At 41.2% G+C, this 14,010-nt stretch overlaps 2 protein-coding genes across 2 annotated transcripts; both read left to right on the top strand.

Moving 5' to 3' along the window:
- Positions 1 to 217: 217 nt before the first annotated feature.
- On the top strand, positions 218 to 2,086 carry LOC120561981 (GTPase IMAP family member 9-like; the record flags this gene model as incomplete). The annotated part of the gene is made up of 2 exons (XM_039805361.1): positions 218 to 261; positions 1,257 to 2,086. Coding segments are annotated over exons 1-2 (852 nt in total), but the record flags the coding sequence as incomplete, so codon positions are not given.
- A 7,239-nt stretch (positions 2,087 to 9,325) lies between these two features.
- Positions 9,326 to 11,779, top strand: LOC120573106 (GTPase IMAP family member 9-like). The gene is made up of 2 exons (XM_039822607.1): positions 9,326 to 9,512; positions 10,106 to 11,779. The coding sequence occupies exons 1-2, from the start codon at positions 9,497 to 9,499 to the stop codon at positions 11,191 to 11,193; spliced, it is 1,104 nt and encodes a 367-aa protein (XP_039678541.1). The 5' UTR covers positions 9,326 to 9,496; the 3' UTR covers positions 11,194 to 11,779.
- The last annotated feature ends 2,231 nt before the right edge of the window (positions 11,780 to 14,010 follow it).

The raw sequence follows: 14,010 nt of genomic DNA, 5'->3' as shown, positions 1-14,010 counted from the left end.
TTTATTTACCGGACAAAGTTCAGGTAATAAGCTGCCAGTACTTTTTCTGTTAGTTTACGGATTTATTTCTTAGAGTGATGTTCCCATTTGGACTGTAAAAACCCTGCTTTAACTGCAGTTTCAGTTTCACTATGGTGTCCACTGTGTAACTGCTTGTAGGTGTGGTTTGCTGCAAGCAGCCAGCTGACAAAGATTAGAAGCAACAGAAAGACTGTCCCAGCACCTGCACTCAACCAAAAATGGCCAGCAAATACTACCATGGTAAGTCATGATACTATTACTCCTGTTGTTAAAGGGGACATATTATGGTCATGTTTGGGTTCATGCTTTTATTTTTGGGGATCTACTAGTTTACATACTTTAATGTAAAAACAAACGTTATTTTTCTCATACTGTCTGTCAAAGAGACAGGTGCTACACCTCCCTTCACCCTCTATCGTTTAAGCACCTGTCTCTTTAAGTTAAGAGAGAAGTGACTATAATTGGACAAACGGCAGCGCTGGGGAATATGACACCCCTCAAAAAACCCCCCCCCCCCCCCCTCCCCCCCCAACCAAAAAAAAAAAAAACCCACCACCCCCTTCTTCATAAGAATTTAGATTATCAGCAATAATGTCTAAACCATCCCAGGGTTGTAAAAAAAAATTTTTTTCCTTTTTTTAAAAAAAAATTTTTTTAAAATACCCTTTTTTTTAAAAAAAATATTTTTGCCCCCCCTTTTTTAAAAAAAACACCACTGCCCACAATCCTAAGCATAACAACAATGTCTCTGATTGGTCCAACTCGCTGTTACCATAGTAAACAGCTAGAGGGAGCTTCTACCATTAAAGTCTCTGATAGTTTACACAGTCTTTTTTGTCATTTTCAAAATGTTTTTTACTTTGATAGTTCATTTACAAGCCGAACCACATCGTCGTAGGTGACTTCAGGCAGGTAGTGGAGAGACTTGGTCCAGTGGTATCTATGGGCTCTTTGGGCTTATTGTCAAATTTCAAGAGCCAGTTTGGGACATATATTATTTCTCAGGAGCCATTTTTTGAGGGTGTAATCTACTGTGTATATGAATGTGCTGCAAATTACTGCTCCTGAACACTGAATCTCTTTTGAAATGAGAAGCATAGAGCAATAGGATATTTTACAGGCTTAAGTCTAATATTATTTTTTCATTTGTTTCACGATGTTGATGCACTTAACAAAAGATTATGGATATCTAGAGCATTCATTCTTTTTCTAATGCTATTAATTCTTCCATACAGAACAAAATGAGGATATGAGGATAGTGATGGTGGGGAAGACTGGGAATGGGAAGAGTGCCACTGGAAACACCATTCTGGGACGACAGTGCTTTGAATCAAAGTTCAGTGCAACGTCTATGACTGTAGACTGTTCCCAGGGCAAAGCTGAGGTGGATGGGCAACAGGTGGCTGTTATCGACACCCCAGGCCTGTTTGACACCAGGTTTGGCATGGATAGATCAACTAAAGATATGAGCCAGTGCATCTCTTATGTTGCTCCTGGACCCCATGTGTTCCTGGTGGTCATCCGGCTGGGCAGATACACCGAAGAGGAAAAGCAGACAGTGCAAAGAATTCAAGAAATCTTTGGACAGGCTGCAGACAAATACAGCATGGTTCTCTTTACTCATGGGGACCTTCTTGAAAACACAGCTATTGAAGACTTCTTGATGGAATCCTCAGACCTGCAAGAACTCGTGACCAGATGTAATGGCCAGTACCATGTCTTCAATAATAAGCTGAAGGATCGCTCTCAGGTCACTGAGCTGCTCCAGAAGATCAGAAATCTAAACCAGAAGAACGGAGGAAGCCACTACACAAACGAGATGTTCCAAGAGGCCGAGAGGGCAGTCGAAGAGGAGAAACAACGCATCATGGAAGAGAAAGAAGAGCAAATATGCATAGAAAAAGAGAAATTGGAGAGAAAAATTCAGGAACAATATGAAAAACAGATGAAGAAAATGAATGAACAACTTCAGGCTGAGAGAGAGAGGGAGAGGAAAGAGAGAGAGAAGGAGAGGAAGAGGGAGAGGGAGAGAAGAGAGAGGGAGAGGGTGAGGCAGAGGGAGGAAAGAGAAGCAGAGAGAAAGCGAGATGAAGAGGAGAGAGAAAGGCATATTGCAATTATGCAGAAATATTTAGAGGAGCAGCGGGAAAGAGAACTGGAAGTAGAAAGAGAAAGATTGAGATGGCAAGCACAGCAGCTATCTGATTCAGAAAATGATTGTATGATTCTCTGATTTGTTTTTTCTGTAAATCTTGACTAAAATGAGAAAGAAAGGGTCAAACTTCCCTCCTCTCACTATAACACTGGATGGTAATGACAACTTATCAGCCATTGTTACCTCAAGTTATCATACTGATATACTTTAAAACTCCACATTAACAATTTACAACTGGGAAGAACCAGGCCATCCTTCTTGGCCGACATCATCGGCAACAATGCATATAATACATGTACTATATTGGCTACCTTTGAGAAGCAAGTTCACCAGGGCTTAATTTGAGCCAGAGACGCCGGAACATGTTCCGGCACCTCCGACGTTGGATTCGGAACCTTTTTTATTGGATCTGGCACCTCCTGTCTCACCAGGAAAAATGTATCGCCTAAATGAAAAAAATAAACTACTGTTTGTGTAGTGTTAAATGTTATCTGTTTTTTTAGGCTTTATTCCCCATTGAAGTTCCACAAAAATCTTGCGTTTGCATTTTCGATGCGTTTTGAGGTGAATTTTCAGGGTAAGACGGAGGGGGGAGGATGGAGGGAGGGGAGACACTTCAACAGCGCGGCGCTGCACTTGTGCTGGTTGAGATTAGAGCTTAGTTCGGGCCCAAAAAATCAAGCCCGACCCTACCCGAGCCCGTGCACGTTGTGTCCTTGCCCGGCCCGGCCCGACACATTAACTGGAATTAATAGCCCAAGCCCGATTTAAACCCGACACTTTTTTAATATGTAGTTATAACTGACGTTCTCAAATACAATTCAGAGTGGTTTGAACTGCAGAAATCTGTTTAAAATGATCTTAATGAATAATGCAACAAGAGCGAAGCATGTAAACTGTAAACCACTGTGGAGATCTTCATGTTGTTCTACTGTTTTATTATTTAATAATGGCAGGCCATTATTAAATAATAAAACAGTAGAACAACATGAAAATCACCAGAGTGGTAGTCTGTGAGATATAGAACACTAATCTGTTGGAGTTTGCAGAAAACAATTTGATTTGATTTGACTTCTTTTAAAGTCTGCCGACACCAAGCGCATACACCTTGAGCCTACCACGCAATAATAATAATAATAATAATGAATTCAATTTATATAGCGCTTTTCATAGACTCAAAGTCGCTTTACATGGGAGGTATATCACAAAAACAGAACAAAACAAAACAAACAAAACACAACAAGATTCAGACACAGATGAAAAGGGAGGGGGTCGTGGGGCTAGGGATAGGCAGAGGTGAAGAGATGGGTTTTGAGGCGGGACTGGAAGATGGTGAGGGACTCAGAGGTGTGGATCTCTTGGGGGAGGGAGTTCCAGAGCCTGGGAGCTGCTCTAGAGAATGCTCTGTCCCCAAAACTGCGGAGTTTGGACTTTTGGATGGAGAGGAGACCAGCTGAGGTGGATCTGAGGGACCGTGAGGGTTTGTAGGGGGAGAGGAGGTCAGTGAGGTATGAGGGGGCCAGATGGTTGAGGGCTTTGTAGGTGAGGACCAGGATTTTGTAGGTGATCCGGTGGGAGATGGGAAGCCAGTGGAGTTGTTTAAGGACTGGAGTGATGTGGTGCCAGGATTTGGAGCGGGTGATAAGGCGGGCGGCTGAGTTCTGGACCAGTTGGAGTCGGTTGATGTTGATAGAGCTGATGCCAAGGAGAAGTGAGTTGCAGTAGTCCAGTCGGGAGGAGATGAAGGCGTGAATGAGTCTTTCAGCAGCGGGGGGTGTGAGAGAGGGTCTGATTTTGGCAATGTTGCGGGCCTGGGAAGATGGGGAGACAACGGTGCCGTCGATGGTGAGGGTGGGGTTATTGGTTTTACTGAGTGTGTATTTGGAGCCGATGAGGAGGAATTCAGTTTTGTCGCTGTTGAGTTTGAGGAAGTTGTGTTGCATCCAGGTTTTAATAGCTGACAGACAGGAGTTGATGTGGGAGAGGGGAGGATTGTGGGGGGATTTGGTGCTGAGGTAGATCTGGGTGTCATCGGCGTAACAGTGGAAGTCCAGGTTGAAGTGGCGGAGTATCTGACCAAGAGGGAGGATGTAGATGATGAAGAGGAGGGGGCCGAGTACGGAGCCTTGGGGAACACCATGAGTGACTGCACCTGTGGCAGAGGTGTGGTTGTGGAGAGAGATGAAGTGGGATCTGTTGGATAGGTAGGAGAGGAGCCAGCTGAGTGCAGTACCTTTGATACCGAGGTCTTTTAGTCTGGTGGGCAGGATGTTATGGCTCACGGTATTGAAGGCTGCACTCAGGTTGAGGAGGATGAGGATGTTGAGGGAACTGGTGTCAGCAGAGGTGAGGAGGTCGTTGAGGACTTTGAGGAGAGTGGTTTCTGTGCTGTGGAGGGGGCGAAAACCAGATTGGAGGGGTTCGAATTGGTTATTGGCATGAAGATGGGTTTGTAGTTGTGAGGCGACTATACGTTCCAGGGTTTTAGACAGAAAGGGGAGGTTGGATATTGGGCGGTAGTTGTTGAGGGAGGAGGGATCCAGACCAGGTTTTTTAAGGATTGGGGTGACAGCGGCAGTTTTGAAGGCAGAGGGGACAGTTCCAAGGGACAGTGAGGAGTTGAAGAGGTTAGTGAGGTAGGGGCATAGTACGGGGAGGCAGGACTTCAGGAGCGGAGTAGGGAGGGGGTCAAGGGAGCAGGTGGTGGGTTTGGAGGAGCTGATGAGTTTGGAGATTTCAGGAGTGACTGAGTCAAACTGGGAGAGGAGGCAGTGAGGAGAAGGGGTCGTGAGGTCAGGAGAGATGGGGAGATGAGGGTCCATAATGGGTGCTGGAGTAGATCCTGGGAGTTCCAATACAGGGGATAGAGATTAGTAAATGTTCTTGATTTTGTCAGTGAAAAAGTGGAGGAATGAGTTGCAGAGACCTTGGGCCTGATTTACTAACACTAGCGCAGTTTTGCGCTGCGTTTGTTTATGCGAGTTCGGTAATAGCGCACGCTATGCTTCCACATTTTGCGTAGTATTTATCAACCCTGACACCCATCAGGCAATCAGCATCTTTCTCCGCCCACTATACCGTAAATTGCGCTGTAGCAAAGCGGTACTGGTGCTATGATATGACTGCGATATTCCCACAGCTGATGCTACGACTGTTTGAAATGATCCTGATGCCAATATTTGTAATGTAGCGAGGAGTTTAACAACTGCTGGAATGGGATGTGAACGCTGAGTTCAATTTCATCTTTGATTTCTTCCAGTAACTCTAATATTGCATGGCTGCTTGATCTGTAACGCTAAATGATGTTGTGTTCACTGACAAAGTGTGATTCTTGTGTTAAAAATATTTTCAGCCTCGCCTATGTCTTTGTCTTGCTCAAATTACTGTTGCCATTTCACCAGCGGCATAAAGGTCTATGAGGAAACTCGATTGTGGCTGGTTTAGACCTGCTTTTAAGAGGCGGAGAATTTCCCCCGCAGAATAGAGGCGCGCTCTTACTGACAGTCTTTATAAATACCACGGAATATATAATTAGGTGCACTTTGCGCTTATCCTCCCACCTTTTTGGGTGGAACTCCCACTTTCCCCACGACCCTCCCACGAACGCATATTGAAAGCGCAACTTGTCTCTTCTCGCTCATGTGGCAGACAATCTGCGATTCTACCCAAGTGCGCCCTGTTTGTAAATATGCCGCATCGGTTACGTCCGTCTTTGCGACCAATTAGCCTCTTAACTCCGACTGTCGCTAATTTGCATCAAACCCTTTCCATTCCGACTGCAGGCGAGCTATCGTGTGTATTCCCCCCAATGCCGGTTTGTTTACATGCGATACATACCTCGGAACCTTTTGCATGCACTGGTTTCTCGTAGGACCGGTCGGAGTGGGAGATACATCCAGTTCACGGAAGCAAAATTAAACCTAACCCCTAACTCTAAAGAAACTACTGTCAATGTTAGGGAGTAGGAGAGTGTTTTCTTTCTTGCCGTTGTCAAGATCCATGTATTTGTCAATTACAGTTTAGAAGTTCTAACAACTTTGTGACATGAATGAAATCTACTATGTGTTTTATTAATTTTACCATTTTGTAAAGAATTTTACCATAATGCCTGTTGTCGCTAATTTGCATCATACCTAAATTTATATCTATTCCATATGCTATAGACAAATTAACAATCTCAACTTAATTTAGCATCAGCTTGGAGCCAGAAACACACATAATATTTTGTTTATATAATTGTGAATAAATTCAGGCGTCAAGGGGTTAACACCTGGAAACAGGCGCAAACGGCTTGATAAATCTAGCCCTCGTGTAGACGCGCAATGTATTTTTAAGCGTAGATGGCGTGACCGCGCTTTTCCGAAGCACAGATGACGTGACCGCAGTGGTGTGATGCGTGCGAGAGGAGGAGACTCCGGGCATGACGCGTTACATTTTACTCCAACTTGTGTAACTTTTTGGACACATTTGTTACTTTGGCTTAAATATAGCCTATATAGATAACATTTCTCATTATGGCATAGCTTTCTCCCCACCCAATTAGGCTAATAAAGTAATGATTAAAAAAAAACACAAATGCTTGATCAAGGGCACGGCCCGGGCCCCGAAAATAGTGGCCGAAAATAACTCTCTCTCTTTCTCTTTACCCAAAATGTAAGCAGTGGTTTCTATTCATTCTGTACTTTAATGTTTAATGTGGTTCATGCATGTTATAAAGCACTCTGAATTACCTTTGTGTATAATATGTGCTATTCAAATAAACTTGCTTTGCCATCTCTTGGCTCTTGTTTATGCTTACTTGTTTACATAGGTCAATGAGCAAATTATGAAAATCTAAAATATCCTATATTAGAGAAATAATTCAAATTACTATATTATTAACTTACTACCGATATATTAATAAACAGTAACATATAAGTGAACCAATACATTGTGAAATAATTAAAAAAGTTGTTAAATCATAACTAATAGTTTGTAATTATAATTTGAGGTACTAATCTTTTCTTTTCATGCCACTTTCTACTTCTACTCCGCATTTCAGAGAGAAATATTGTACTTTTTACTCCACGACATTCATCTGACAGCTTTAGTTACTTTACACATTAAAGAGTAACTACTGTTTTTCCAACCTGGACCCTATGTTCCTATGTGTTTGTGTCTAAGTGACTGACGGGAACAACAATCTTTGGCATTGGTCCAGTAGTAAGCGAGATCGCTGCAGTCAGCAGCGGAGAAACAAGCTACAATGTAAGTTAATAGGGCAATTATCCAGCTTGTATTTACCTTCACTAAAGGGCTCGTTTTGCCACTGACAGGCTCAGATTAATATTCTAAGTGTCTGACAACATTATGGAAAGGATCCCTACAGAGATAGACCTTCAAAACCTCTTTGAGACCTTATGTTTAACCAGAAACAGGTCAGTCACTCAAACACAAAAACATGGGAACATTTTTGTACAAGAAACACATGTAGTTTATATAATATGTTTTATTATAAATTAAACCACCCAACAATATACACATGCCTACAAGTACAGCTAAAATGATAAGATGATAAAACAAAAAAGTGTTTTGATCGTTTCTAGTTTCTAAAATGTGAGGTTGTTTTTGCTGAGTACTTTTACTTTTAATACTTTAAATACATTTTCCTGATAATACTTACATACTTTTACTTAAGTAACATATTCAATGCAGAACTTTTACTTGTAACAGAGTATTTACAGAATACTTCTTCCACTGCTGCTTATTAATATGATTGGGGGTAACATAAATGACAAATATAAATATGCTATACTGTTAATAAAGTAAAAGAACGATTAAAACTGAACTGATCTGATTCTCCATTAACAACACTAGCATGCTCATACCCATAAAATCTTAACATAAAAACTTCCTTTAAACGGGCAGAAACGTGTGTGTGTGTGTCTGTGTGTCTGTCTGTCTGTGTGTGTGTGTGTGTCTGTCTGTGTGTGTCTGTTTGTGGGCGTGTTTTATTCATGGGTGTATTAAGATTTTATTTCCTTTTGGCAGATAGTCATATGGTTTGATGCACTATGCCAGGGAGGCCATCTAAGTTGCTTTTAGTTTGACTCTGTAAGATAACCAAACTTAATTTAAATATAACGTGCAAATAGGGAAATAAATGTGTAATGTTACACATAAAATGAAGTTCCCTGAAATAAATAAAAGTAAAACACATAGGCTATTGAACTATGACTAATGTATTGCCTCATTTATTCATTTCAGGATGTATTTCATAGCCATATTTATGTATATTTATGTAAAGAGGTGCAAAAAGAGGATCAGTCGCTCAGGAAGTAAGGGTACAAATTTCCCTCAGCTGCAGAATCAGACGCTGCCAAGCGGAAGCTAACTTCAGCGTGGTGTCAGATGGGTCCATACAGTCTATGGTCACATCACGTTTGAGTCATTTTCAGCTAAACATCTCCTCACATTTCGTGCAGAAAATCCTCTTGCACCCCCACTTACCTGTAATATGCGTACAGAGATTGCTGCACATGACAGGCCTTCTTTTCCGCCATGTCTAAAATCACATCAGAGTAGGAATCCAAAGTCATTTTAGCCTGTGCTGAAAGCAACAGTGGTACACTTGCGCTGTTGCCAAATGACAACAGCCTTTTTTCATTTCGGTTTTTTTGTGATTTATTTTTCCTTATATGAAATACAAAATGAAAATCAAAGCACATTTAAAATTTCTCTCATCTTCTTTTGACCATGAAAAGGAAAAAAACACCTTGTATTTCAATTTTCAATTTTTTTAATTTTAAAATGAAAATCAAATAACTATTCGTTTTTAGTTTTTTAATACCTGTTTATGAAATGAAAATTGAATGACCAAAAGATACACTCAAACCAGTGCCATGACTGAGCACCTCGTGACCAAAGAACCAGACCTTTCCAGTTCTATAAAAAGGGGGGGAAATAATTTTCATGTAATCAGTCAAAGAAATATTACCAAAAAAACCCACTCTGTCTTAATTATATTTGTTGCACTTACTATGATTGATAAGCAGGGCCTGAAGTTAACTTTTTTGGCCACCAGCCAGTGTGACAGGTAGGAGTGGCAGAATCACGAGGACCTTAAGAGAACTGCTGCCATTTCTTGTAAATACTGAAGGGAAGGGGGAGCTTCGTGCTTTGTACAGCAGCGTCTGTAGTTTTGAGTAAGTCTATAAGTATTCCTGGGTATGGTTTGGCTCATATATAGAGACACACTCTGAACTCTGTCTTTACTTCAGCTGCAGTATCTACTCCGTACTCTTTAACCTAAACAGGGACAGGAACTATTACAACCTAAACATGGACAGCAATTTTGGTAAGTTATGATGCTGTATCCATTTTAATAATTTGTTATATTTTTGATGTTTTGATCACTATTAACAATAATGTTATAACGGTAATAACTGCTAAATCTTATTTATAAAATGTCTTTGTGTAGCTTCTATAGACTAATGCTTCCATAGACATAGCCTACTGGGTAGTTAAACTTAAAAGGAGTTTACTCTTTAACAAAAAGGTCTATCTCTGTATGGATCCTTACCATAATGTTATCAGACAGAATAATAATCTGAGCCTGTCAGTGGCAAGAAAAGAAGTTATGGTGGATAGAAATTGACGATGTCTATTTGCTGTATATAATTACATTACAGCCTGCTTTGCGGCTGCTGGTTACAGCATTCTTGCTCAATACTGGACCAATTTCAAAGATTCTTGTACACTTATTAGTCACTTAGACACTAATGCATGGGGTACTTTAAAATACCTGGTGCCTTTTCGTGTAAATAGTTAACTAAACAATATATGGAAGCCATATTAGATCATGGAAAGAAAGCCACAATAGGATTTCCTGTAGGATTAACTACAATGCATGTACAACCTGATTCTTCTGTCACGCATTCTTCTACACAGGTTGGAGCAGAAATAATGAGGATATGAGGATAGTGATGGTGGGGAAGACTGGAATTGGGAAGAGTGCCACTGGAAACAACATTCTGGGACGACAGTGCTTTGAATCAAAGTTCAGTGCAAAGTCTATGACTGTAGACTGTTCCAAGGGCAAAGCTGAGGTGGATGGGCAACAGGTGGCTGTTATCGACACCCCAGGCCTGTTTGACACCAGGTTTGGCATGGATAGAACAACTAAAGATATATGCCAGTGCATCTCTTATGCTGCTCCTGGACCCCATGTGTTCCTGGTGGTCATCCGGCTGGGCAGATACACCAAAGAGGAAAAGCAGACAGTGGAAAGGATTCAAGAAATCTTTGGACAGGCTGCAGACAGATACAGCATGGTTCTCTTTACTTATGGCGACCTTCTTGAAGACACAACTATTGAAGACTTCTTGATGGAATCCTCAGACCTGCAAGAACTCGTGACCAGATGTAATGGCCAGTACCATGTCTTCAATAATAAGCTGAAGGATCGCTCTCAGGTCACTGAGCTGCTCCAGAAGATCAGAAATCTAAACCAGAAGAACGGAGGAAGCCACTACACAAACGAGATGTTCCAAGAGGCCGAGAGGGCAGTCGAAGAGGAGAAACAACGCATCCTGAAAGAGAAAGAAGAGCAAATACGCAAAGAAAAAGAGGAATTAGAGAGAAAACTTCAGGAAAAATATGAAAAACAGATGAAGAAAATGAATGAACAACTTCTGGCTGAGAGAGAGAGGGAGAGGAAAGAGAAAGAGGAGGAGAGGAAGAGGGAGAAGCAGGAAATGAATGAGGAGAGAAAGAGGGAGAAGGAGGAGAGAGAAGCAGAGAGAAAGAGAGACAGAGAGGAGAAAGAAAGGGAGTATGCAAACCTGATGAATAAAATGAAGGAACAGCATGAAAAAGAACTGAGAGAGGAAAAAGAAAAGTTGCAGAACAGACATGAAAGTGAGGCCAGAGAGGAAGCTGAGGGGTTTAATCCATTGTATCATCTGGTAGCAGCTGGCAAGATGTTAGTTGGAGCATTTGACTTTTTGGGAAAAGCAATTAGGGGATTGTTGTTATAGTTAGTGATTGAGGCAGCACAACTATAGAGGAACCCTCTAGAAGCTCCTATACAATAATATATGATACAATTATTTCATCCACAGAACTAAAATCACAATTTACTTTTTTTATTATCTGAGTGAATGATAATAAAGCTAATTGTATTTGTTAAAGTAGAGCTATATACACCGTAGGTTAGTAAGGCCAGTTCATTCCATGGTTCACTCATCATATCATACTCTCACACTGCCATCTAGTGTTCCTTTTGCATTATTTTAATAAAGCCAGAGGAGATATTCCATAATGTAAGTTAACATTTTACTATACATATACACTATATGTATACACTATGTATATACAACATATACTATGTTTTTTTCAGATTTAGATGAATGCTTACATCAATATTTTTATGTTCTCCAATGCCATTAAAATGGACCTGGTAGGAAAAAAATAAGTAATTCTCTTTCTCTTTACACACAATGTAAGCAGTGGTTTCTATTCATTCTGTACTTTAATGTTTAATGTGGTTCATGCATGTTATAAAGCACTCTGAATTACCTTTGTGTATAATATGTGTTATTCAAATAAACTCGCCTTGCCATCTCTTGGCTCTTGTTTATGCTTACTTGTTTACATAGGTCAATCAGCAAATGGATGAAAATCTAAAATGTCCTATATTAGAGAATGAATTCAAACTACTATATTATTAATTTACTACCAGTGTATTAATAAACAATAACATATAAGTGAACCAATACATTATGAAATACTTTTAAATGTTGCTTAATCATAACTAATAGTTTATGATTATAATTTGAGGTACTAGTCTTTTCTTTTCATGTCACTTTCTACTTCTACTCCGCTACATTTCAGAGAGAACTAGAAAATGCATTTCCTGCAGAAAATGCGTGGGAATGCTGAACAGCTGAATTGCTAAAGCTAAACTGGATGAATAGCTGAAATCCATAAGAAGAAGTTGAAGTAGTGAGAGTAGTTGAAAAACTGGAAATCGTTTTAATAAGTATGAACTTCATTAAAAAGTTAAAAGTTGATGCAGAAATATGCAGAAATATGAAACAAATTGTGTGAAAAATCTTAAAGCTCAACCGCATTGCACTGAACTGCTGAAACATCTGGAAAGTTTTCAGAGATGGAAGCTAAACTGCATTACCTAAAGGAAGAGTTAAAATACATTGTTAGAAAAGCTTGAAGCTGCTGTAATACTATCAAAGATGAAAGTTGAAATGAATTGCCTGAAAAGGCTGAGAGAAGAAATACTAATACGCTTTTCAATTACATGGTACCGGCTCGACACGCCTCGACTCTATTCGCCTTTTTTGGGTTTCCATTACGAAAAAAAGTCCCTGGTAGCTGCTAACAGGTACTTTTTTTAGTACCACCTCAGTCAAGGTTCCAAGCGAGCTGAGGCGATACTAAAAGGTAACGTAAAAACCTGCAGACTACAAATTGGTCGGAAAGAATCATCACTGATCACTGCATCATCATTGCTAGTGACAGATGGGGGTGTCCTGAACCAACCCAGCATGTTTAAATAGTTTAGCCAGCGGTGGTTGTTTGATGCCTCCTGCTTCTTTAGAAACTAAGTTGTTCTTGGTCCTGTGGAGGCTCCACGCAGAGCTTTCTCCGGAGCATACAAGTGGCTGATGGTTATACTTCTCCGCTGGTGTGTGGGACGAGCCGGCGTGTGTGTATGTGTGTGTGTGTGTGTGTGTGTGTGTGTGTGTGGGGAGTGTGATAGAGCGAGGGATCAGTGAGAGAGTGACGGCGATTAGCTCCGGAGTGAGTAGTGACTCTAGAGTCATATAGTGAGAGAACCAAAGTGTCTCTTCTGTTGTTTCTGACCACGGTGGGAGATCTGGAGCAGGAGAAGTTAACCCTCTCCTTGATTTCATGTTGTTTAAGGAGAAGGAGAACCAGGAAATGAGTCAGGGGAAAGGCAACGCTACCAAGCCATGCCCACGGCAGTCGCTATGACGACCAGCCACGCTGAGGCGGTACTAAAATCTGCAATGGAACACAGTCGCCTTGACAGTTGAGTCAAGGCGAGTAGAGTCGAGGCAAGTCGAGCAGGTACCATGTAATGGAAAAACGCCAATATACACTGCATAGAAGGAAAAAGCATCAATCTAGCTGATATGAGGAGATGTGAAATATATTAGGTGAAAAAAATGGGGCTGAACAAGAAGAAAGAGAGGAAAGAGAGAAGGAGAGAATGAAAGAATGCAGGAGAGAAGAGAGGAGAGAAGAGAGAAGAGTGAGGAGAGAGTGAGGAAAGAGAGGAGAGGAAAAAGAGAGGAAAGATACAAAAATTGAGAAAGAGAGCAACTTTGACTAAAATTGACTAAAAAGGCTGAAAGTTTGAAGACTTTGTATTATTATCAGCCATATCCATTGCGTAGAACAAACAAGCATGACCCTAAAGAGCTGAGAGGTGGATATATTGCCTGAAAAGAAAAGGGCTATATACATGGATGAAATCACAAATGACCCTGGAGGGAGGGAGAGAGAGACAGAAGGAGGGAGGGAGAGAGGGAGTGAAAGAGGAAGGGAGGGAGAGAGAGGAGTGATAGAGAGAGAGAGCGAGAGAGATTGAGAAGGAGGGAGGGAGAGAGACAGAGAGGGAGGGAGGGAGACAGAGAAAAGAGAAAGAAGGAGGGGGGGAGGGATACAGATGGAGGGAGAGAGGAAGGGAGACAGAGGGAGGAAGACAGAAGTAGGGCAGAAGACAGCGAGAGACGGAGAATGAGGGAGGAGGAGGGAGACAAAAACAAAAACAGAGAAGGAGAAGGAGGGAGGGAGGGAGACACAGACAG

This window comes from Perca fluviatilis, chromosome 1, assembly GCF_010015445.1.
Source record: "Perca fluviatilis chromosome 1, GENO_Pfluv_1.0, whole genome shotgun sequence".
In the NCBI taxonomy this organism is placed as follows: domain Eukaryota; kingdom Metazoa; phylum Chordata; class Actinopteri; order Perciformes; family Percidae; genus Perca; species Perca fluviatilis.
The sequence above is the reverse complement of the archived record's forward strand: the minus strand, read 5'-3'. Positions and strand labels throughout refer to the sequence as shown.